The 25,039-nt window shown below is 38.4% G+C and overlaps 1 protein-coding gene across 9 annotated transcripts in view; it reads right to left on the minus strand.

Annotated features, from left to right (window-relative positions):
• The window catches only part of LOC116473135 (AGBL carboxypeptidase 4), a 1,494,771-nt gene extending 1,473,809 nt beyond the window's left edge, over positions 1-20,962 (minus strand). For 4 of the 9 annotated variants that reach the window (XM_058443101.1, XM_058443097.1, XM_058443103.1 and 1 more), the window contains exon 1: positions 20,771-20,902. Coding sequence is in view for 1 of the 9 variants with exons in the window: in XM_032160791.1 (XP_032016682.1) it covers positions 20,771-20,804 (34 nt within the window). In the remaining 8 variants the exon portion in view is untranslated. Of the gene's footprint in view, positions 1-11,751; positions 11,870-20,770 lie in introns of all 9 variants that reach the window. The other 5 variants (XM_058443102.1, XM_058443098.1, XM_058443105.1 and 2 more) reach the window with 4 other exon arrangements.
• Between the last annotated feature and the right edge of the window lie 4,077 nt (positions 20,963-25,039).

A 25,039-nucleotide genomic window follows, 5' to 3' on the forward strand; every position in this document is an offset into this window, starting at 1 on the left:
CGATATAAATTTGCTTATAATCTTATGAGGAAAAATACACAAAATTAAGAACCATATACAAAAATAACTGGAATACAAGTAAGAATGTGATAAATATGATTCAAATAAAGCTATATAAAAGTTAACATGAAGTAAGTATGTTTAATTATTTAAATTCCCCATAACAATTTTTGCTTTTTGAAAATGAGTAAATAAAACTTGCAAGGCAAAGAGACACATAGTTTCGGAATTAAGAAATGTGGTTACTATCCAGTGCACTCAAAGATTGCTTTACTATTCTCATCAGAAGGAGTTTCCTTAGATTCAGAAAACAAATATTAATAGAAAGTGGATTTTAAGCCTTGACTTACTATTTTTAATACTGCAATATTCAAAAGACAAACTTGATTTTTAGGAATTTCATATACAGAAGTATTTTTAAATTATATTTCCTAGACTATTTCTTCTTTTCAGCACTAAATATTCATAGTACTTAAGGTAGCTGGCAATGATAAACAGCATATGAATTTTAGAACTGAAATCCCCCAGGACCAGAGAATTCTATTGGCCTGCCAGAGAGACAATAGCCAAGTAATAAAAAGAGAAAAGAGAGAACAATAAAGGTTAGAAGGAAGGAAGAAAGGGGCCAAAGATCTAGGGTTTATTCAGTAGGCCAGTGTCTTTTATTTAACTGGAGCAAGGAAAGGTAGGTAAAGCTCATAGCAGAAAAATTCAGGAACACTACAGCTGAAAAGTTTAAGGATTTTACCTAATTTCTACATTCTTTGAAAAAGAAAGTTCTTGGGTGGAGCCAGACAGCTAAATAGAAGCCTCCATCAATATCCTTCCCACAGGAACACCAAATGAACAACTATCCACACAAAAAAAGCACCTTAATAAGAATCAAAAATCAAGTGAGTGGTCACTGTATCTGGTTTTAACTTCCTGTCACTGAAAGAGGCACTCAAGAGAAGAGGAAAAATAGTCTTAAATTGCCTAAGCCACTGCTCCCCCATCCTCTGGCAGAAGCCACATGGCACAGAAAAAGAATCTGCACACTTGAGGGAGACAGAAATGCAGTGATTGTGGGACTTTTCATTGGAACTCAGTGCTACCCTGTCACAGCAGAAAGCAACACTGAGCAGAAATCAACCAGCGCCCCCAGAAGGAACATTTACACCAGCCCTAGCCAGAGGGTAATTACCCATCCCAGTAGTTAGAACCTGAGTTCCAGCAAGCCTCACTACCACGGACAAAAGGGCTCTGGTGTACTAAATAGACCTGAAAGGCAGTCTAGGCCACAAGGACTGTAATTCCTGGGCAAGTCCTGGTGCTATGTTGGGCTCAGAGACAGTGTGAGAAACCAGCCAGGATAGCCAAGGGAATGCTTGTGCATCCCTCCCCCAACCCCAGGCAGTGCAGCTTACAGCAACAAAAGTGACACCTTCCTTCCTCCAGAGGAGAGGAGAGGCAAGACTCAAGAGGAACTTTCTCTTGCAACTTGGATACCAGCTCAGCCACAGTGGGACAGGGCACCAGACAGAGTCCTGAGACCTCATTCCAGACCACAGCTCCCAAATGACATTTCTAGACATACCCTGGGCAAAAAGGGAACCCGCAGCCTTGAAAGGAAGGGCAGAGTCCTAGCAGGATGCATCATTTGCTGATTAATGAGCCCCTGGACCCTGAATAATCAGCAGCTGTATCCAGGCAATGGGCCTTAGGTGAGAATCAGAACATGCTGGCTTCAGGTGTCACCCAGCACATTCCCAGCTGTGGTGGCTACAGGAAGGGACCCCTTCTACTTGAGAAAAGGAGAGGGAAGAACAAGGGAGACTTGTCTTACATCTAAATACCAACTCAGCCACAGTGGGGTACAGTACCAAATGGACTCTTGGAATATGCAATTCCAGGAATATAGAGCACAAGCAGATTCCTAAGGTTTCCAGGACCTAGCTCGCTGATGGCATCTCCAGACCTGCCCGGGCATGGGAGGAACTCACGGCCCTGAAGGGAAGAACACAAGCCTTACTGACTTAGCCACCTGCTGCTTGTAGAGCCTTAGGGACTTGAGCAAACATAGGCAGTAGCCAGGCAGTGGTTATCACAGGCCTTTGGTGAGACCCAGGGATATGCTGGCTTCAGGTCTGATCCAGCACAGTCCCAGTGCTGGTGGCCACAAGAGTTCTTCTGCCACCCCTCCCTCAGCTCCAGGCAACCCAGTACAGACAGAGAGACTCTGTTTGTAACAAAATCAGGGAAGAGAGTAAGAGTTCTGCCTGGTAATCCAGAAAATTCTTCCAGATTTTATCCAAAACAACCAAGATGGTACCTATTGGAGTCTGGAAGAGCCACAGCATTACTGGGTTTCAGGTGCCCCCAAATGCACATATAGTTGCAGTAGCCAAAATCTTAGATCACAATATGTAAGTCCCTTCAAATACCTGGAAAACATTCCAAAGAAGGACAAGAATAAACAAGCTCAGACTGCAAAGACTACAATAAATACCTAACTCTTCAATGCCCATACACCAATGAACATCTACAACCATCAAGACAATTCAGGAAGACATGACCTCACACAATGAACTAAATAAGTCACCAGTGACCAATTCTGGAGTCACAGAGATATGTGACCTTTCAGAGAATTCAAAATAGCTGTTTTGAGGAAAGTCAGTAAAATTCAAAATAACACAGAGAAGGAATTCAGAATCCTATCAGAAAAATTTAAAAAACAGATTAAAATAATTAAAAAGTATCAAGCAGAAAATCTGGAGTTGAACAATGAAATTGATATACTGAAGAATGCATCAGAGTCTCTTAACAGCAGAATCAATCACACAAAAGAAAGAATTAGTGAGCTTAAAGGCAGGCTATTTGAAAACACATAGTCAGAGGAGACAAAATAAAAAAGAATTAAACATGTCTACAAGATCTAGAATATAGCCTCAAAGGGCATATCCAAGAGTTATTAGCCTTAAAAAAGAGGTAGAGGCCAGACGCGGTGGCTCACACCTGTAATCTCAGCACTTTGGGAGGCCGAGGTAGGCAGATCATGAGGTCAGGAGATCGAGACCATCCTGGCTAACACGGTGAAACCCCGTCTCTACTAAAACTATAAAAAATTAGCCAGGCATGGTGGCAGGCGCCTGTAGTCCCAGCTACTTGGGAGGCTGAGGCAGGAGAATGGCGTGAACCCAGATGACCAATTACCATGATCCAGCCTGGCCAAGACGAGACTCACCTCAAAAAAGGAGGTAGAGAGAGGAGTAGACAGTTTATCAAAGGGATAATAAAAGAGGATTTCCCAAACTCAGAGAAAGATATCAATATTCAAGTACAAGAAGGTTATAGAAAACCAAGCAGATTTAATCCAAAGAAGATTGTCTCAGAGCACTTAATAATCAAACTCCCAAAGGTCAAGGATAAAGAAAGGATCCTAAAAGCTGCAAGAGAAAAGAAACAAATAACATACAATGGAGCTCCAATACACCTGGCAGCAGACTTTTCAATGGAAATCTTACAGGCCAGGAGAGACAAGCATGACATATTTAAAGTGTAGAAGGAAAAAAAAAAAAAAAAACTTTACCCTAGAATAGAGTATCCAGCTCAAATATCCTTAAAACATGAAGGAGAAATAAAGACTTTCCCAGACAAACAAAAGCTGAGGGATTTCATCAACACTAGACTTGTCCTACAAAAAATGCCAAAGGGAGTTCTTCAATTTAAAAGAAAAGGACATGAATGAGCAGGAAGAAATCACTGGAATGTACAAAACTCACTGGTAACAGTAACTACACAAAAGACACAGAATATTTTAACACTGTAATTGTGGTACACAAACTACTCCTATCTTGAGTATAAAGACTAAATGATGAACCAATCAGAAATAATACCCACAACAACTTTTCAAGATAAGGACAGTATAATAAGATATAAATAGAAACAAAAAAAAAATTTTTAAGGGGTGAGACAAAGTGTAGAGTTTTTATTAGTTTTTCTCTTTGCTTGTTTGTTTGTTGTTTATGCAATCAATGTTAAGTTGTCATTAGTTTAAAATAATGGGTTATAAGAATTTAATTGCAAGCCCCATGATAACCTCAAATCAAAAAGTATATGACATACACAAAAAATAAAAAATCAGAAATTAAAACATACCTCACCACAGAAAATCAACTTCACAAAAAGGAAGACAAGGAAGGAAAAAAAGAAGACCACAAAACAATCAAAAAACAAATAACAAAATGGCAGGAGAAGTCCTTATTTATCAATAATAACATTGAATGTAAATGGACTAAACTCTCCAATCAAAAGACATACAGTGGCTACATGGATAAGAACACAAGACCCAACAATCTGTTGTGTATAAGAAACACACTTCTGGGCTGGGCGCGGTGGCTCATGACTGTAATCCCAGCACTTTGGGAGGCCAAGGCGGGCGGATCATGAGGTCAGGAGATCGAGACCATGGTGAAACCCCATCTCTACTAAAAATACAAAAAAAATTAGCCGGGCGTGGTGGCAGGCACCTGTAGTCCCAGCTACTCGGAGAGGCTGAGGCAGGAGAATGGCGTAAACCCAGGATGCAGAGCTTGCAGTGAGCCGAGATTGCGCCACTGCACTCCAGCCTGGGCAACAGAGCAAGACTCCGTCTCAAAAAAAAAAAAAAAGAAACACACTTCTGGCTAGGCACAATGGCTCACATCCATAATCCCAGCACTTTGGGAGGTCGAGGAGGGAGGATTGGTTGAGCCCAGGAGTTCAAGACCAGCCTGGGTAACAAAGTGAGATTCTGTCCCTACAAAAATAAAATAAAATGAAAAGCCGGGTGTGGAAGCACATGCCTGTAATCCCAGATACTCAGGAGGCTGAGGCAAGAGCATTGCTTGAACCCAGGATGTCAAGACTGAGTGAGACATGATCATGCCACTGCACTCCAGCCTAGGTGACAGAGTGAGACCCTGTCCAAATAAAAGGAAAAAAGAAACACACTTCACCTATAAAGACACACATGAACTGAAAATAAAGGGATGAAAAAAGACATTCCTTGCAAATAGAAACCCAAAAAGAGCAGAAGTAAGTATATTTGTATCAGACAAAAGAAATTTCAAGAAAAAAACAATGAAGAGACAAGGTCATGATCTAATGATAAAGGGGCCAATTCAGCAAGAGAATAAAACAATTAGAAATATATGTACCCCACACTGGAGCACCCAGATATATAAAGAAAATATTGTTAGAGTTAAAGAGATAGATAGACCCCAATACAATAATAGCTACAGACTTCATTCAACACCCTGCTTTTAGCATTGGACAGACAATCCATACAGAACATCAACAAAGAAACATCAGATGTAATCTGCACTATAGACCAAATGAACCTAACAGATATTTACAGAACATTTCAACCAATAGCTGCAGAATCCACATTTTTCTCCTTAGCATATGCCTCATTCTCAAGGATAGACCATATATTAGGACACAAAACAAGTCTTTAAAATTTTTAAAAAATAAAATTATATCAAGTATCTTCTCTGAACACAGGGAATAAAACTAGAAGTCAAGAACAAGAGGAATTTTGGAATCTATAGAAACATATGGCAATTAAACACTGCTCCTAAATTACCAGTGGGTTAATAAAGAAATTAAGAAAGAAATTGAACATTTTCTTAAAACAAATGATAATAAAAACATAACATACCAAAACCTATGGGATATGGCACTAGCAGTACTAAGAGGAGAGTTTGTTGCCGTAAGAAACTACATCAAAAAAGTAGAAAAAGTTAACAACCTAATGATGCATCTTAAATAACTAGAAAATTAAGGGCAAGACAAACCCAAAATTAATAGAAAAAATAATAATAAAGATTAAAGAAGAAATATATGAAATTGAACTGAAGAAAGTAATATAAAAGATTAACAAAACAAAAAACTTGGCTTTTTGAAAAGATAAACAAAACTGACAAACTTTAGCCAGACTCAGAAAAAAAGACAAGTCTCAAATAAATAAAATAAGAAATGAAAAAAGGAGACACTAAAATTGATGTGGCAGATATTCAAAGGATCATTAGAGACTATCATGAGCAACCATATGCCAATCAAATGAAAAACCTAGCAGAAATGCATAAATTCCTAGACACATACAACCTACCAAGATTGAACCATAAAAAAATCCAAAACCTAAACAGACCAATAACAAGTAATGAGGTAGAAGCCATAATAAAAAGTCCCCAGCAAAGAAAAGCCCAAGACCTGATGCCCTCACTGCTGAATTTTACCAAACATTTAAAGAACTAACACCAATCCTACTCAAACTATTTTGCAAAACAGAAGAGAAGGGAATACTTCTAAACTCATTCTATGAGGCCAGTATTACCCTGATACCAAAACCACACAAAGACACATCTAGGAAAAAAAAAACAAACAAACAAAAACACTACAGGCCAATATCCCTGATTAACAGAAACTGATGCAAAAATCCTCAACAAAATACTGGCAAACTAAATTTAACAACACATTAAAAAGTTCATTCATCATGACCAAGTGGAATTTATCCCAGCAATGCAAGGATGGTTCAACATATGTAAATCAATCAATATGATACATCATATCAACAGAATAAAGGACAAAAACCATATAATCATTTCAATTGATGCTGAAAAGAATTTGATAAAATTCAACATCCCTACATGATAAAGAAAAAAACTCAAAAAACTGGATATAGAGGGAATATATCTCAACACAATAAAAAACCTAAAGACAGACCACAGCAAGTATCAAGCTGAATAGGGAAAAACTGAAGGCCTGTCCTCTGAAATCTGGAACACAACAAGGATGCTCACTTTCACCACTGTTATTCAACATAGTAATGAAAGTCCCACCCAGAGCAATCAGACAAGAAAAAAAAAAAAGGGCATCCAAATTGTAAAGGAAGAAGTCAAATTATTATTGTTTGTAGATGATCTTGTATTTGAAAAGAATCTAAAGATTCCACCAAAAAACTATTAGAACTGATAAATAAAGTTGCAGGGTACAAAATCCACATACAAATATCAGTAGCATTTCTATATGCCAAAAATGAACAATCTAAAAAAGAAATCAAAAAATTAATTCCATTTACAATATTCACAAATGAAATTAAATACCAAAAAATTAACTTAACCAAAGAAGTGAAAGCTCTCTACAGTGAAAACTATAAAATATTGATCAAAGAAATTAAAGAGGATATCAAAAAATAAAAAGATATTCGGCCAGGCGCAGTGGCTCATGCCTGTAATCCCAGCACTTTGGGAGGCGGAGGCAGGTGGATCACGAGGTCAGGAGATTGAGACCATCCTGGCTAACAAGATGAAACCTTGTCTCTACTAAAAATACAAAAAATTAGCCGGGCATAGTGGTACATGCCTGTAGTCCCAGCTACTCGGGAGGTTGAGGCAGGAGAATCACTTGAACCTGGGAGGCGGAGGTTGCAGTGAGCCAAAATCATGCCATTGCACTCCAGCCTGGGCAATAGAGCAAGACTCCATCTCAAAAAAAAAATTCAACATTCATGGATTGGAAGAATCAATATTGTTAAAATGTTCATACTACCCAGAGCAATCTACAGATTCATGCAATCTCTATCAAAATATCAATGAGATTCTTCACAGAAATAGAAAAAACAATCCCAAAATTTGTAAGGAACCACAAACACACACACACACACACACACACACACAAAGAGCCAAAGCTTTCCTAAAGCAAAAAAAAAAAAAAAAAAACCTGGAGGATCACATTACCTGATTCAAATTATATGATAGAGCTATAGTAACCAAAATAGCATGGTACTGGCATAAAAACAGACACATAGACCAATGGGACAGAATAGAGAACCCAGAAACAAATCCATACGCATACAATGAAATCATTTTCAACAAAGGTGCCAAGAACATACACTGGGGAAAAGACAGTCTCTTCAGTAAATGGTGCTAGGAAAACTGAATATTCATATGCAGAAAAATAAAACTAGACCTCTATCTCTTGCCATATACAACAATCAAATCAAAATAGATTCAAGACTTAAATCTAAGAAATCAAACTATAAAACTACTGCAAGAAAACCTTGGGGATATTCTCCAGGACATTGGACTGGGCAAAGATTCCTGGAGCAGTATCTCACAAGCTCAGCAACCAAAGCAAAAATGGACAAATGGGATCACATCAAGTTAAAAAGCATCTGCAAAGCAAAGGATACAATCAACAAATTTAAGAGACAACTCACAGAATGGGAGAAAATATTTACAAACTACCCATAACACAGAGAAGGAATTCAGAATCCTATCAGATAAATTTAACAAAAAGATTTGTTAAATTTGTGAATTTGTTAAAGGGATTAATAACCAGAATATATAAGGAGCTCAAACAACTCTATAGGAAAAAAGTCAGTAATATGATCAAAAAATGGGCAAAAGATTTGAATAGATATTTTTTAAAAGAAGACATCAAAATGGCAAACAGGCATATGAAAAGGTGTTTGACATCATTGATCATCAGAGAAGTGCAAAGCAAAACTACAGTGATATATCATCTCACCAAGTTAAAATGTCTTATGTCAAAAAGACAAGCAATAACAAATTCTGGAGAGGATATAGAGAAAAGGGAACCCTCGTATACTGCTGGTGGGAATGTAAATTAGTACAACCACTATTGAGAAGTGTTTGGAGGTTCCTCAAGAAACTAAAAATTGAGCTACGTATGATCCAGCAATCTCACTGCTGGGTATATAACCAAAAGAAAGGAAATCAGTATATTGAGGAAATATCTGCACTCCAATGTTTGTTGCAGGATTGTTTACAATAGCTAAGATTTGGAAACAACCAAAGTGTCCAACAACAGATGAATGGATAAAGAAAATGTGGTACATACACACAATGGAGTACTATTCAGCTAAAAAAGAATGAGATCCTGTCATTTGCAACAATGTGGATGGAACTGGAGATTATTATGCTAAGTGAAATAAACCAGGTACAGAAAGACATATGTCATCACATGTTCTCACTTATATGTGGGATCTACAAATCAAAATAATTGAACTCATGGACATAGAGAGTAGAAGAATGTTTACCAGAGGCTGAGAAGGTTAGTGGGAGGCTGGGGATAGTTAATGGGTTGAAAAAAAAATTGAATGAATAAGACCTACCACAAGACCTGCTATTGTGATAGCCCAATAGGGTGACTATAGTCAATAATAACTTAATTATACATTTTAAAATAATTTAGAGTGTAATTAGATTGTAACTCAAAGGATAAATGCTTGAGAGGATGGATACACCATTCTCCTTGATGTGCTTATTTCACATTGCATGCCTACATCAAAACATCACACGTACCCTAATAAATATATACACCTACTACATACCCACAATTTTTTTAATTTTTAATAAATAAATAAGAAAAAATTTTAAATTAGCAATATAAGAACATTTAGCTTGCTAGGACAGCAACAAAAGTAATTTATTTATCCTCCTGATAATACTTAATCCTGTTTTTGAAAACCAGTCAAAACTCTTAAGCTTTCAAAATATGTATACGTTCAGAGAATACATCAATAGGATAAGGATGCTTTTGTCACCCTAAAAGCAAGAAGCTCATTCCCAGAGCTTTTTAAGTGTATAGTGTGTTTTCAAGGGTGAGTTGGCAACTTTTGATAGCCTAAATGTGAAACTGCATTAAAATTAGATATCTGAAGAAAAGTATACTTTATCAGGATCACATGTAAAATTTTCTGAGAACAACTTTTTTGCCAACTTGAAACCACATTGATCGTAAGGATGTACAAATAATAAAGGAAAAAAACATGCCCTCGTTTGTTTCCACCAAAAAGTAATTTGACACTGGAATCATAATTTGTTTCAGTAGTTAGTTACAACACCCATTGTCTCAGAATATAACCACTTCCAATTTCCATTAAAAATATATACAGTACTTCAGCTGTCTATTAATTTCCTTAATTGAAGAAACTCTATCGAATTAAAGATACACTGATCTAGTCAAAATGTAAAATCTCCCAGAAATAGAAAAGCTCTAATCAGTACAACACAACACGAAATTAGTCCCAAACTAGCAAATGTGAATTTAAAGGAAGAAACAGTCCTCTTTCTTAGGGCTTTATTAAATCAGGTTATAGGATTAATAAAAAGAGTAAATGAGATCATAAGTAACCTCAAAATATAGGGGAAAGTTTCTTTCGTGAAGCTGAGTCCTAGACCATGTGTAGTTTCTATTAAATTGAAGCAAAAGAATCAGTCTCATTAAGAAAAGAATAAAAAATTACCCACCACTTTTATTAAATCATTTGGTTTTCATCCAGCTGTATAATATGTGTGATGCAAATTAAAGAGCCCACAATTTGATAAACCTAAACTGAGATAAAAGCTTTTTAGTCTTTTATAGGAAAGTTTAAAACATTTACAATTGTTAGTAAGCTGCAAAAAGTTTACTAGCATTTCCCATAATCACTGCTATTCTTGTGACGGCACATCATTGGTAATGACACTACTAAGATGAGAAGTTACAGTATTACAGCTTAGGAACATATTTCCAATTTTTATTAAAATTATTAACTTCTTCCTAACATGTTTATGACACAGGGTCTGATGTTCCACCCAAATACATTTATAAAATTGTTTTCTTAAAGCACCTGGGGTAGTTACATGACTGGAGAAGATCTTTAAACATGTATAAAGCTGTATGTCTAATAGAATGAAAGGCACCAATTAATCCAATTACTTAGTGAAGACAGTTTCTCCTATACTATATGCATTACATACACCTCACAACCCTATTGGATAAAGGACTAGTATCTCCATTTTAAAGATGAAAACTGGGTTAGAGAAACACTATTAGGCATTAATTGGTAGAGTTGCATGTTTTAAATCTTATCTTTGTAATTTCAAAGTCAATGAGCTATTTATTATGTCACGCTGTCAACAGAGACAGATACATCCAAATGAGGTTTTAAAGGCCGGGCGTGGTGGCTCACATATGTAATCCCAACACTTTGGGAGGCTGAGGCGGGCAGATCACGAGGTCAAGAGATTGAGACCATCATGGCCAACATGGTGAAACCCTGTCTCTACTAAAAATATAAAAATTAGCTGGGCGTGGTGGCATGCACCTGTAGTCCCAGCTACTTGGGAGGCTGAGGTAAGAGAATCACTTGAACCCAGGAGATGGAGGCTGCAGTGAACCAAGATCACACCACTGTACTCCAGCCTGGCCGAGTGGGATTCTGTCTCAAAAAAAAAAAAAAAAAAAAAGCTAAACAAAACAATTGAGGGGCCAGCATTTGCTTTGGACCTGATCTAATACAAAATGTTATTAGATCAACGCTTTTCACCAAAGTATTCCTACTTTCAAGATCAGTTTCCTAAATGGACCTCATAACTAATGAACAGAGGATTTCTTTTTTTTTTTTTTTTTTTTGGAGGCAGAGTCTTGCTCTGTGCAATGGTATAGTCTCAGCTCACTGCAACCTCCGCCCGCCTCCCAGGCTCAAGCAATTCTCCTGCCTCAACCTCCTGAGTAGCTGGGACTACAGGCACAAGCCAACACGCCCAGCTAATTTTTGTATTTCTAGTAGAGATGGGGATTCACCATATTGGCCAGGCTGGTCTCGAACTCCCGACCTCAGGTGATCCACTTGTCTTGGCCTTCCAAAGTGCTGGGATTACAGGCGTCAGCTACCATGCCCAGCCCAGAGAATTTCTTAATTTGAGCTTCAGGATTTCATACCTTGAAATCATTTCAAATTTTTGTGTGCTTGCACGTAGTGTGCATTTCCATGAGGAAGAATTCATTGGTTTTTATCAGTTAATCAAGGGAATCTATGACTCCAGAAATGTTTAAGAATCTGAGGAGAAAGGAAGAAATATAGTCGTTAGCTCTGTTAATAGGTGTACAATTTTAACAACATTCTAAGTGAGCATTATTCTCTCACCTCCACAACTTTGTGATGCACATGTTGCTTTCTCTGCCCTTCATTCCTTCTCTCCGCACTTCTGCATACCACCTCCACTGGGCTAATTCCTTCTCATCATTCAAGACTCAATTAATGTGTCCCTTATTCTAATCTAAGACACCTTCTTGAACTACTACCACTATCCCCACGCTGTCAGGGAGCTGTTCTCTGGCCTCAGAATTCTGTGTACAACTCTATGTTGCCTGAATGATAATTTTCTAGCTCTATTTCTCCTCCACTAGGATAGGAGCTCCTTGAAGGCAAGGACTTTTTTTTAATACATCTGTGAATTTCCAGAGTTTAGCACAATGCTTGGTGCATAGAAGGTATTCAGTATAGTTTTGAATGAACAAGTAATTTTAAAAACAAATAAAAATCCTGTGAAACAGAGTGAGACCTTGCCTCTACAAAATATTAAAAAATTAGCTGTGTGTGGTGGCATGTGCCTGTAGCTCCAGCCAGTTGGGAGGCTGAGATGAGACAATCACTTGAGCTGGGAAATCAAGGCTGCAGTGAGCCATGATCATTCCACAGTATTGCAGCCTGGACGACGGTGCAAGACCCTGTCTCAAAACATAAATAAATATACCCAAAGCAATCCTAAGCAAAAACAAAAAAAAACAAAGCCAGAGGCATCACATTACCTGACTTCAAACTATACTACAACACTACAGTAACTAAAACAGCATGCTACTAGTACAAAAATAGACACAAAGACCCATGGAACAGAATAGAGGAAGCAGAAATAAAGCTGCACACCTACAACTATCTGATTTTCAACAAAGTAGACAAAAACAAGCAATAGGGAAATGACTCCCTATTCAATAAACAGTGCTGGGATAACTAGCTAGTCACATGCAGAAGATTGAAACATATACAAAAATCAACTCAAGATGGATTAATGACTTAAATGTAAAACTAAAACTGTAAAACCCTAAAGAAAACCTAGGAAATACCATTTTGAACATAGGTCCTGGCAAAGATTTGATGATGGAGACATGAAAAGCAACTGCAACAAAAACAAAAATTGACAAGTGTGACCTAATTAAACTAAAGAGCTTCTGCACAGCAAAAGAAACTATCAACAGAGTAATCAGACAACCTACAGAATGGGAGAAAATTTTTGCAAACTATGCATTCAACTAAGGTCTAATATCCAGAATTTATAAGGAACTTAAACAAATTAACAGGCTGGGCATGGTGGCTCGCGCCTATAATCCTAGCACTTTGGGAGGCCAAGGTGGGCAGATCACCTAAGGTCAGGAGTTCCAGAACAGCCTGGCCAACATGGCAAAACCCATCTCTACTAAAAAACACAAAATTTAGCCAGGCATGGTGGTGTGCGCTTGTAATCCCAGCTACTCAGGAGGCTGAGGCAGGACAATCACTTGAACCCAGGAGGCAGAGATTGCAGTGAGCAAAGATCGTGCCACTGTACTCCATCTTAGGTGACAGAGTGTGACTTTGTCTCAAAAAATAATAAATAAAAATAAAAATAATAAAAAGCAGGCAAAGGAGATGAACAGGCATACATGTGGCCAACAAGCATATGAAAAAATGCTCAGCACACACACACGTGCGGCCAACAAGCATATGATAAATGCTCAACATCACTAATCATTGGAGAAATGCAAATGAAAACCACAGTGAAATACCATTTCACACCAGTCAGAATGGCTATTACTAAAAAGTCAAAAAGCAACACATGCTGGAGAGGCTGCAGAGAAAGGGGAACACATACACATGGTAAATAGGAATATAAATTAGTTCAGCTGCTGTAGAAAGCACTTTGGAGATTTCTCAAAGAACTTAGAACTATCATTTGATCTAGCAGTCTCACTACTGAGTATACACCCAAAGAAATCTAAATTGTTCTACCATAAAGACACACACACATACGTTCATCGCCACACTATTCACAATAGCAAAGACATGGAATCAACCTAGGTGTCCAACAACAGTGGATTGGATAAAGAAAATGTGGTGCATATACACCAAGGAATACTACATAGGCATAAAACGGAATGAAATCATGTCCTTTGCAGCAACGTGGATGGAGCTAGAGGCCATAATTCTAAGGGAATTAATGCAGGAGCAGAAAATCAAATACCACATTATATATATATATATATATATATATATATATATATAAAATAAATCCCCGCTCTACAGAAGCCATCAGCAAATATTTCCTTACACAAGCAACCACATCTATAATTCTCATGATAGCTATCCTTTCCAATAACCTGTCTTCTGGACAATGAATAATAATAAATACTATTAATCAATTTTCATCCTTAATAATAATAACGGCCCTAGTAATAAAACTAGAAGTAGCCCCCTTTCACTTCTAAGTCCCAGAGGGAACCCAAGGAACCTCTCTAATATCTGGCATACTTCTCCTTACATGACAAAAACTAGCCCCTATCTCGATTATATTTCAAATTTTCCCATCAATAAACATGAACATCCTCCTATCTATCACAATCCTATCCATTATAGCGGGCGGTTGAGGAGGACTCAGTCCAACACAACTGCGAAAATCCTAGCCTACTCCTCAATTATTATATACATATATACCACAGAATACTACGCATAAAAAAGAAAGCCACATAAAGACACAAGATCATGTCCTTCGCAGCAACATAGGTGGAGCTGGAGGCCATTATACTAAGGGAATTAACGTAGGAACAGAAAACCAAGTACCACGTGTTCTCACTTATAAGTGGAAGCTAAACACTAATTACACACGGAGACAAAGAAGGGAACAACAGACACCAAGACCTGCTTTAGGGTAGAGAGCGGCAGGAGGGTGAGGGTTGAAAAACCACCTGTTGGATACTATGCTTATTACCTGGGTGATGAAATAACCTGTACACCAAACCCCAGCAACATGCAATTTATCCATATAACAAACCTGTGTATGTACCCCATGAGCCTAAAATAAAAGTTGAAATGGAATAAAATAAAAATACATACATACATAAATACACAAATAAAGTAACACAGCCCATAATAGTAATTTCTTCCACAAAGCCACGACACAGAGATTCATCTATTACTCCTGAAAGAAAGACAAGCAAACTATAATTATTGGCAGGTTGTTTTTGATGTTCCGTTCCCCAAGAGATTCATTTCTATAATATTTTTCAAAACACTTATTTAGGAATTTACAATCTTATATAAAAGTTTTCAATCCTATATAAAATTTTAGACATCCTTTTGTGTTTCATTGCTTTGTTTTCCTTCAGATGACATGAAAGTACACTTTTTTCCAAGTCTGTTTAGAGACTCAAAAGTATACAACCAATAGTTCTTAAATATATATGACAAATAAAAACATCTTCCTTTGGAGTTTTAAAAAAGAGAAATTTCTTTTATGGATCCCATTAAATAAATGAAGAATATAAAAAGCAAAGATTAGCATATTCCCATATGGTGAACACTATCAATGAAGTACTGCAAGCTTTTAAACTTGCAATAATTTTTATAATCAGAAACATCAAATTCATCTAAGAATGAAATTTTTCCTTAAATCTATATTAAAATTAATACTTCATTGCTGAAATTTAACAACTAATAAAAATACCGTGAAACTCACATAAAACTGTGCTGTTCTTAAATGACTCAAAGACAAAGTTGTGATTTTGTTTAGAATATATATGCAAAATATTCACATCCTCTGACTTTCTTAATATATAGAGATCTTTAGTATCTTTCATTGAAAGTGACACTGAGCCACAATGCTGAAACTGAAGCAAATTACAACATTCATGGATCTCAGAAATACAGACATTATCAAAGAGCCTTAGAAGAAACAAGCACATAAACTTTCTGTCAAAAAATGGTGTTTTCTGTCTCAATACTTTTGAGATATTAATATTACGTTATAGCTCACTTATAATGTAAAAAATCTAAAAGTGAGAAAAATATTTTAAACTTTTGAAAATATTTCCAAAAATGAATAAAATTATGTAAGTCCACATTCCCTTTTCCATAACTCCAAAATCACCAAATATCTAACTTTGGAACCAAAACTAATTTGACAGCAAAATCCAACCCAAATTTATGTGACTCTGTTTATAATTTTTATTCACTTACTGTGAATGTGATATTGATGTGTTTGATTACATGGTACTGTCTCATACCCCATTGGGGGTATTATGTAATTGACAGTACATATGCAGTATTGCCTTTCCATAATAAAAAGAAATCTGAGTTCTGAAATATATTTGCATCCAAACCTGCCAGATAAGGGACTGCAGACCTGGATTTCTTCTTCTTTTAAAGGTGATTTTCTACTATGCCTTTAGGAAAAAAAATATTATCTTTCTCTCTCTCTTTGTCTCTCTCTCTCTCTCTCACACACACACACACACACACACACACACACACACACAAACACACACAGACACCAATTAAGATATCATTTCTTTGGGGGTGTAAGACATTGTATACTTTCCATAACTTATCTCTAATTCTCACCTTAAAAGTAGCTGTTATTATCCCCAGTTAACAAATACAGAAACTAAAACAAAAAAGGCTTAACTATTACTTTGTCCAACCATTAACACAAGCTATCAAACAATATTCTCATTTCTAAGGCGTTTTACAATTTCAACATTCTGCCCATAATTGGTTTCTGATTCATATAGAACTGCTTTTTAAAATAGACCCATTTATTTCACAGAGTGATTAAGGTACAGTCCCTTTTAACAGACTGCATCATTTAAAAAAATGTTTGTCTACATGGGCTTCCACAGAATAACTTGACAAAATAGAATAACAAATTATTTTACCAGGTAACTAAAATAAAAGCTTTTTTAAGATAGCTGGAACAGAGGGAGAAGAAGCAGAGAAAAAGAAGCAGGTGCAATCTAGCATGAGACTAATACTCCTACATGTAATTAACTGTAAGGTTTTCTTTTTTATTAGTATTGATAATCAAATTTATAGGGAAAAAGTCCTGACGTTTGTGTCCCCATTTTAAAGCACAAGATTTAAAAGAAGAAACTTCCTTTTGTAAATCTGACCCTATTACAGAGCTATCTACATGCTCTGTAAGAAGCTTGAATATAAAAAATTTCAAATGTATTGCATGTACTTTACATACAAAAGCATGCTTAAGATATCTTAAGTGTCCCTTCATTCCTCCAAGAAATTCCTCAAAATCTACCTCACACAGAGACCAGTCCCATGATACACAGTTGAGGTAACAATTCTACATTCTCCAAAACTTAATGTCTGCCTTTCTTCTAATAGCAAAGCAGTGAAAAACCAATGAAGAAAAAATAGAATTTCTTATACTCATCATTGTATGTTTATATAATTTCTTTTATATTTAAAGTATATGCAATACGTTTGAAATTTTTTATATTCAAGCTTCAAGTGAACTAAGGACATAACATTTATTGGACACTTCAAGTATATGATCTCTAATATTCACAACTATCCTGCAAATATCATCCCCATTTTACAAATGAGGAAACTGAAGATCAGAAAACTTGAGTCCAAGGTCCACATATAATAAGTCACAGAAATAGGGTTTATACAAGGATCTGAGCCCGTTTCTTTCCATTTCACCTTGTTAGAATATGCTTAGTTTAGAATATTTCCTGTAAGAAAGGAATTTTCATCATGGCTATGTTTTCTTCAGAATGTGGTATGTTGTAATACAAACACAAAGCCAAATAATGAATCTGGATAATATTTAAATTGTCAAAAAAACTAATCTTCTACTAATTCTTTGCAGATCTTAATTAAGTTGTCAACTTCTCTGTGCCAAAAGTTCTCCACATATAAAACATAGAGAATACCTTAGAGAACTGTTATGAGACTGAAGTAAAATGTATAAAGCACTTAGTACAATGTGTGGTACAAAATAAACACTTCATAAACGTTGGCTATTTCAAGTGAGATAAGAAATTGCCAGATGGCCATATTTTGTATCAGGTGACTCCAGCCAGCAATAGCTGGACACCTAATCTAAAACCAGTCAGTCCTGACACTGGACTGTGATTTAGTGGTAAAAGACAATAAGGGTCAATAAAATTATCTCTCTCAGAAATTTGAATTAAACAGACTTAGGCATTATTCGCCTAAATGAACTGGCTTTTTACCATTATCAATTTTCTACCATCAATGTTACCAATGACCTCTCTGCTGCTAAATCTAGTTTTTTAGCCCTTCATTTTATATTGCTTGGCAGCATTCAGTCTACTGAGTATTCCATTTATCTTGAAACATTCCTTTGGTTGTGCTCTAATCTCTCCAGTCGCACCTTCTCAGTCTCTTTGGAAGGCATTGAAATACTGCAGCTACTCAACACTTCATCCCAGGCCGCTTCTCCCTCTAGGCATTTTCATCCACACCCATGGCTTGAGTAATTATTCCTATGTCAAAATAATTATCTCTATGCCAGTTTACACTTTTCTTGTAAATTCAACTGCCTTGTCAATCTCTCTACTTATTTGGATGTCCTAAAGATACCTCAATCTCCACTTATCTAAAACCAAATTAATGATCTTTCCTCTCACACCTACCCAAGGCCCCTTCCAATGCTCCCTATCCCAGTAATGGCACCACTAACTATCCAGCTGCACAAATTAGAAAGTGAGAAGTAGTCTTCCATACTTCCTTCTCCATCATCCTCATATTTCACTAAGTCCTATTAATTTTATCTCCTAAGTATTTCTCAATTCCTTCTCTTCATCTCCACTGCTACCTTCTAAGTTCTCTCTATATGCACTCTTGTATCCTCTGTACTCTCCTCACTGTAGCTGGTGGAGAGTATATCCTATATCCACTCTTGTATCCTCTGTACTCTCCACATTGTAGCCAGAGTTATTTTTTAATTATTCTAATCATGGCATGCTCCCACTTAAAAGCCTTCAATGGCTTCCCATTATTCTTAGGATTTCTGACCCAAATTCATATCATATTCTACAAAGTACTGGAAGATCTGGCTTCAGCGTACCTCTTCTCTCTTCCCACTGCCCCACATGTACCCACACTTGTCTCCTTTCAGTTCCTTAAACACAACATAACATGTTTCCACCTGTCTTGGGTTCTTTGCACATGGTTTTCCTGCTGCCTGGACCATTGTTTGCCCTTTTTTTCAATTATCCAATTCCTATCACATGTCACCTAAAATATCACTTCCAGACAATATCAGTAATTCAGTTATTCATTTAAGAAATCTTTATTGAGAACATACTATACACTTAGAACAGTTCTAGACATGTGGTATTGATAAAACAATGCCCTTGTAGAGCTTACATTGTAGTGGAAGGAGACAGGAAATAAGCAATACAAGCAAGTAAATTAAATAGTATGTTCAAAGGCAATAAATGCTATGAGAAAAAAAGGAAAAGAAGAACAAGGTAAGCTCATCCAAAGCAGGGAATTTCCAATGCCTAACTTATTGCCTGGCATATAGTTAGCACTCAATATTTGTTGAGTGGATGAATGAATAAAGAAATGAGCATGTTCAAGTTATGAGGGAGCTAAAACTATAAAATGAGTAGAGGAGCTACTCAATAAAACAGAGATGCCATGAAAGAAAGAGAAAATGAAGGTCTTGAGACATAATGGTTCCTTGAACCTATTTCTGAGGGTGTCATAGTTTTCAGTTCCAGTTTCTGGGGTGTGTGTGTACCATAACCACCCCCCCCCCCCCACACACACACACACACACCAGGACCAAAGTAATTCAAGTGGATCACTCTTGTAATGATAATACCTGATCAGGACACATATACAAGGTTATGTATACCACTGCCAAAACCATCACACACATATCCCCAAAGTCACTTTTCTACCCACACACCCATGCCATGCCATAACATCGGTTCTTCAGTGGTCAGCCTCATTTAGAGGCAAACTCCCTCCCACATACTCAAAACTGTAAAAACCTTTGCTTTCTTCTATGACCCTGTGAGACACTTAAAGTCAGTATCTCACAAAGCCCAGCCATATTCACAAGGGGTCCCCTCAGGAATAGGATCCTGGGTCTCCCTTCCTGTCAGTCTTCCTGTCCCTTAAAGGCTATCTTCCCCCCACAGAAGTGTGGACATGCACTCCTTTGATTCCGAATGACCTTCAAGATCACTGAATCCACATACACTCACACTCAGGCTCCAGCCTCTTTTGATAGGCTCCTAAAGGACTGGGGCTCCGGGTATCCCCTCAAGGCCTCTTGTCTTTTTAAGGACCCATACAAGGATTATTTGCATAAATTTCTCTGTGACCAGGAGTGACCCTGAGGACACTGCACATCCCCAAACACAAATACTCTAACTCCCCCCTTCCATGGCACTGTCTGATATTAAAGTAACACACCTTCCACGTATACCTCCCTCTTTAGAGTCAGAGCCTCCTACTCCCACCCCCAGCCCAAATCATGCCCCTTTAGGGATCTCTCCCATGCTCCCACAGGGCTGTGTACACCCTTTCCATGACACAGCCTAGCCCTAGGATTAGCCTTCACCACAGGTGATACCAGGATTAAGATCCTGTCTCTTCCCTCGGGTCCCAGCCCCTTTCGGGCCCATGTTCTGTCAGAAGTGTGCACACTAACCCACACTCCCCTCCACCACCCGGACTTCGAGGTCCCTGCCCGCCATTCAGAGGGGTACACGCCACCCTTGACCCCTGACCCTGAAGTCATAACCCACCGCGCAAATATACAGGGGCGCCTCCTCAGGAGTAGGACCATGCCCAAGTCCCCTGTTCCCTGAGACCCAGGACAGCCTGGCCGCCTCAGCCTTCCCCAGATCGGCAGCCCCCACAGACCTGCCTCAGGCGCCGACTGGCTCCCCTCCGCCATTTTTGTTGTCCCTCAGTCTCCGACCTCACGCGAAGACCGCGGAGCAGTAGGGAGCGGCTGGTGGGATCAGTGGGCTGACAGGAGCTCCCTCAGGAAGACGCGGCACGACGGTTGCCAGGGCAACGGGCGGCAGGCGCGCGGGTGGCCGGCGCGCGGCTGAGGGCGGGAGGGACGCCTGGGAGGAGCGTGCGTCCAAGGCCCCGCCCCCGCGGCGCGAGCCCGGGCCTGAGCTGGGACTTGGGCTCCGCGGCGCTGCTCCTGCGCAACCGAGCCACAGCATCCTGGCAACTGAGTAGGCTCCGCCACCCCTGGAGCACAGGGGCCAGGTCTGTAGGGATGGCACTTTCCTGCCGGCGACCGGGGTCCTCGTACTGACCGCCCAGACTAGCTAAACTGGCTTTTCTGTGGTTGGTGCTCAACTTTGGGGACTTGGGACAGGTTTCTTCATTTCCCAAAGCTTCTCCCCTTGGTTTGCCTGGGTTACTCGTCTTCAACTGAAATACACTGAAAACCAACTGTGTGCCCACCCCAACCCAAACACACAGAGGCCCAAAGGGTTCTGGCTCCTTGCCCCTCCGCGACAGCAGCAACTCTCAACCCCAGAAAAGACTTATCCTTTTGCTGACGTATTTTTCAGTAAATATGGGCTGCTCTTTCCCACCTTTCAGTAGTGACACGCCATTATCTTCTAAGACCAAGCTGGAACATTACCCGTCCTGACCAGCTCTGCCCTCCCACAGTCCCCTGTATATGCCCTCTATTCCAACTGCTTTATGCATTATTTCCTTCTCGACCGTGAGCTCTCTGATACCTAGGGTTGACCTCTTATTTTTGTATACTCCATAGTGCAGTGTGGTGCATGACACAAAGTAGGATCTCAGTCAATGCCTGCTGAATGGAAAATGGTGGTAATCTGAAAGGAAGTGAGGTGGAGAGAGTGAAAGAGGGAAGGGGGAAAAACGCTAAGAAAAATGTGTTATTGAGCTGATTGCTTTAGTAGACAACTATTTTTAATCTTGCTGGAGACTCTGAAAAACAGGGTAGAATGTGTGCCTGCCATTGTCCCACTGAAGAACACGGAGGCTGGGGCATTTGTCTCCTAATTTCTGTCTCCATTGGTTGAGGGGTTGCTCTCCACCTTCCAGCTTGAACTCTCTCACATTTCCTGGTTATGCTTTCCAGGGCTGAGCAGACTTCTAGAGTTTGAGAGAAAGCCTTGAGGCAGAAATGAGAGACGTACCGGAAGGCCTTCTAAGTAAGATGCTGGCCACATGCATGGAACTATCCATTCATCTGAATGAAAATCAGGGATAAGAATCTTGTACAGAAAGTTACATGAAAATAGCTATCAGAATTATCTCTCACATTTGAACAGTTTAAAATTCACAAGCCATGTCCACACAACTATCAAGATGAATAGATGTGTGCTTTCCATAGTCCTAATGACACTTATGTAAAGGCTGTGAGGGTTGTGTGGGAATTTTGGTGTCCGAGGATTCAATAAGGGCTAAGAAGAACAAAAGAACTACATTAAGTATAGGGAGATGGAAAAATAAAGAGAAAGATGTGGGTTCTACTCAGACTGACGTTATAGCTTTATAATCTTGGGCAAATCACTTAAACTTACTGAGCCTCAGTTTCCTCTTCCAACAAACTGAGACAAAGGTCCCGCCTACCACAAAGAGTAGCTCTAAGACACAAACAGGGTGATGAATGAAAATGCATTTGATGAGTATAAATCCAGCCAATAAAAGAATCTAGCACGGTTTAGAATAATTCACTTAAACATCCCCCATGCCTCTTCTGAGCCAGGCTCTGTGCAGATGCTGAGGATAAAGAGACAAATGTAACATTATTAAATTGAACCACACTGGTCAATTTAAATTTTAAGTAAAATTTAGAACTCAGTTATTTAATCAGAGTTGCCACTTTTCAAGTGCTCAATAGCTACATGTGGCTACTGGCTACCATATTGGACAACATATGTATAGAACATTTCGATCACTGCAGAAAGTTTTGTTAGAATTGATAGACAAATGCCTACTGGGCAGAGGAGATGAAAAGCCTGGAAAACCAGCTTGCTGACAGGACCAGGTTCAGTTTTCCTCTGTGTCAGCTATTCCTCAGGAAGCAGTGCAAGAGGGAGTATAGACTTCTTCACTACTGCTGGAGTCTTCAGAGACTTCCCTTTTGTTGTGTGAAATAACACAGCATGGGAAGTGGGGGGAAAACGTCCCCCACATGGGCTCCTGGGAATTGGTTTCCCCATGCTACCATTCATATGTCCCTGGGAGGTCTGTCTTCCCCAGAGACCTCCTATGATTTCTGTCTCCACAGAAAACATCCACCCACAACAAGGGTGCCTTCTTTCAAGCAAAATATACCCTATAGGATTCACCCACTCCCTCCATAAACATTTATTAAATGATACCTTCCATGTGCCTGGCCACTAAGTTAGATGCAGAATGGAATGAGAGAAATATTTAATCTATAATCATATTTTTACATGCACAAACTCATTTCATTCTCAGAGCAGCATTATGATACTGGTATTAATATCAGCCTCTTGTACAGAAGATGAAATTGAGGCTCACAGAGTTTAAATGACTTATACAAAGTTTCAGGCAGAAAGTAGCGGACTCAGGGAAGACTGAAATTATGCTAGGAAATTCATCTGTGTTATCTCGTGTAATTTTCACATCAAAAATACCATGCCTTTGAGGTTTAAAAACTAATTGGAAAGAAAGGATTAACGTGCACAAATTCAGTTTACAACTAATTTCCAAACAGTGTGGTAAAAGCAATGACACAGGCATGCTCAGCAAAGTGGAGGAGCACCAAAGAGAGATCCCCTTGATGGGCATCTATAGCCACAGCCCACCAGAAGTATTCAAAATAGCCAGTCCTAAATGTTTACTCTGCTCTACCTTGCGATTCTCACAGAAATCCCAATAAAGGTTTTGGCCTCGGATTTCCCCTTGCTCCTGTGTTCTGACACCAAACCAAAACCTGGTGTTTCCCCTATGACCCTTCATGGCATAAACTTCTTTCCAAGCCTTGTTCTCATTTACTTCTGTGGCCACACCCACTTAATCATACCATATCCAACATTTATATTCTTAGGACATACTTGTTATTCTGCCCTTTAATAAACAGGCTATTGTTGTTTACTCTTTCCATGTAAAATTTTAAATCAGCTTGCCTAATTGCAAAAAAGAAAGAAAGAAAGAAAGAAAGAAAAAAGTAATAATGTTGCTGGTATTTTATTAGAATTGTGGTAAATTTATAGATTAATTTAGGGAGAAATGACATCTTTATGATACTGAGTCCTTTTATCCAAGTACATGATATATCTTACAATCTGTTTAAGTCTTCTATGTCCTTCAGAAATATTTAACAAATAGTGGTTTTTTTTTTTTTTTTTTGGAGACATAGTTTCTGTCACTGAGGCTGGAGTGCAGTGGTGCAATCTCGGCTCACTGCAACTTCTGCTTCACCAGTTCAAGTGATTCTCCTGCCTCAGCCTCCCAAGTAGCTGGGACTACAAGCACAGACCACCATGCCACCATGTATTTTGTTTTAGTAGAATCTGGATTTTACCATGTTGGCCAGCTAGTCTCAAACTTCTGACCTCAAGTGATTCGGCCTTCCAAAGTGCTGGGATATGCGTGAGCCACCACGCCTGGCCAAAACATTATAATGAGATATTTTATATACATTTTCATACTATGTCTTTAAAATCAGGTTTGTGTTTTACACTCACAGCATGTTTCAATCTGAATTAGCCACATTTCTAGTGCTCAGAAGACACATATGGCCGGCAGCTACCATATTGGAAAGCACAGGTCTAAACACTCTAATTAAAAGGCAGAGATTGACAGAGTGAATTGGGGGAAAAAAATAAGTGAGACCTAATTCTATGCTGTACACAAGAAATTTACTATAAATATAAAGATATATATGCGTTAAAGTAAACAGAAGAAAAAACAGACTTTACAAACACTTATCCAAAGAAGGCTGGATTAATATCAAAGTAGACTTCAGAACAGAATATATTGCTAAAAAGGTTAAAGAAGACATTACATAATTATAGAGGTCTTTTCAGCAACAAGGTGTGTAACATCATTCTTAATAATGAATTACTGAATGCTTATGGTGTAAGGCCTAAAAATAACACTATATGCTGCCTTCACATCTAGTAAAAACAGGAAGGCCTGGAATTACCTAACCACAAG

The sequence above is a fragment of the Hylobates moloch genome, unplaced genomic scaffold (genome assembly GCF_009828535.3).
Source record: "Hylobates moloch isolate HMO894 unplaced genomic scaffold, HMol_V3 SCAFFOLD_8, whole genome shotgun sequence".
Classification (NCBI taxonomy): Eukaryota; Metazoa; Chordata; class Mammalia; order Primates; family Hylobatidae; genus Hylobates; species Hylobates moloch.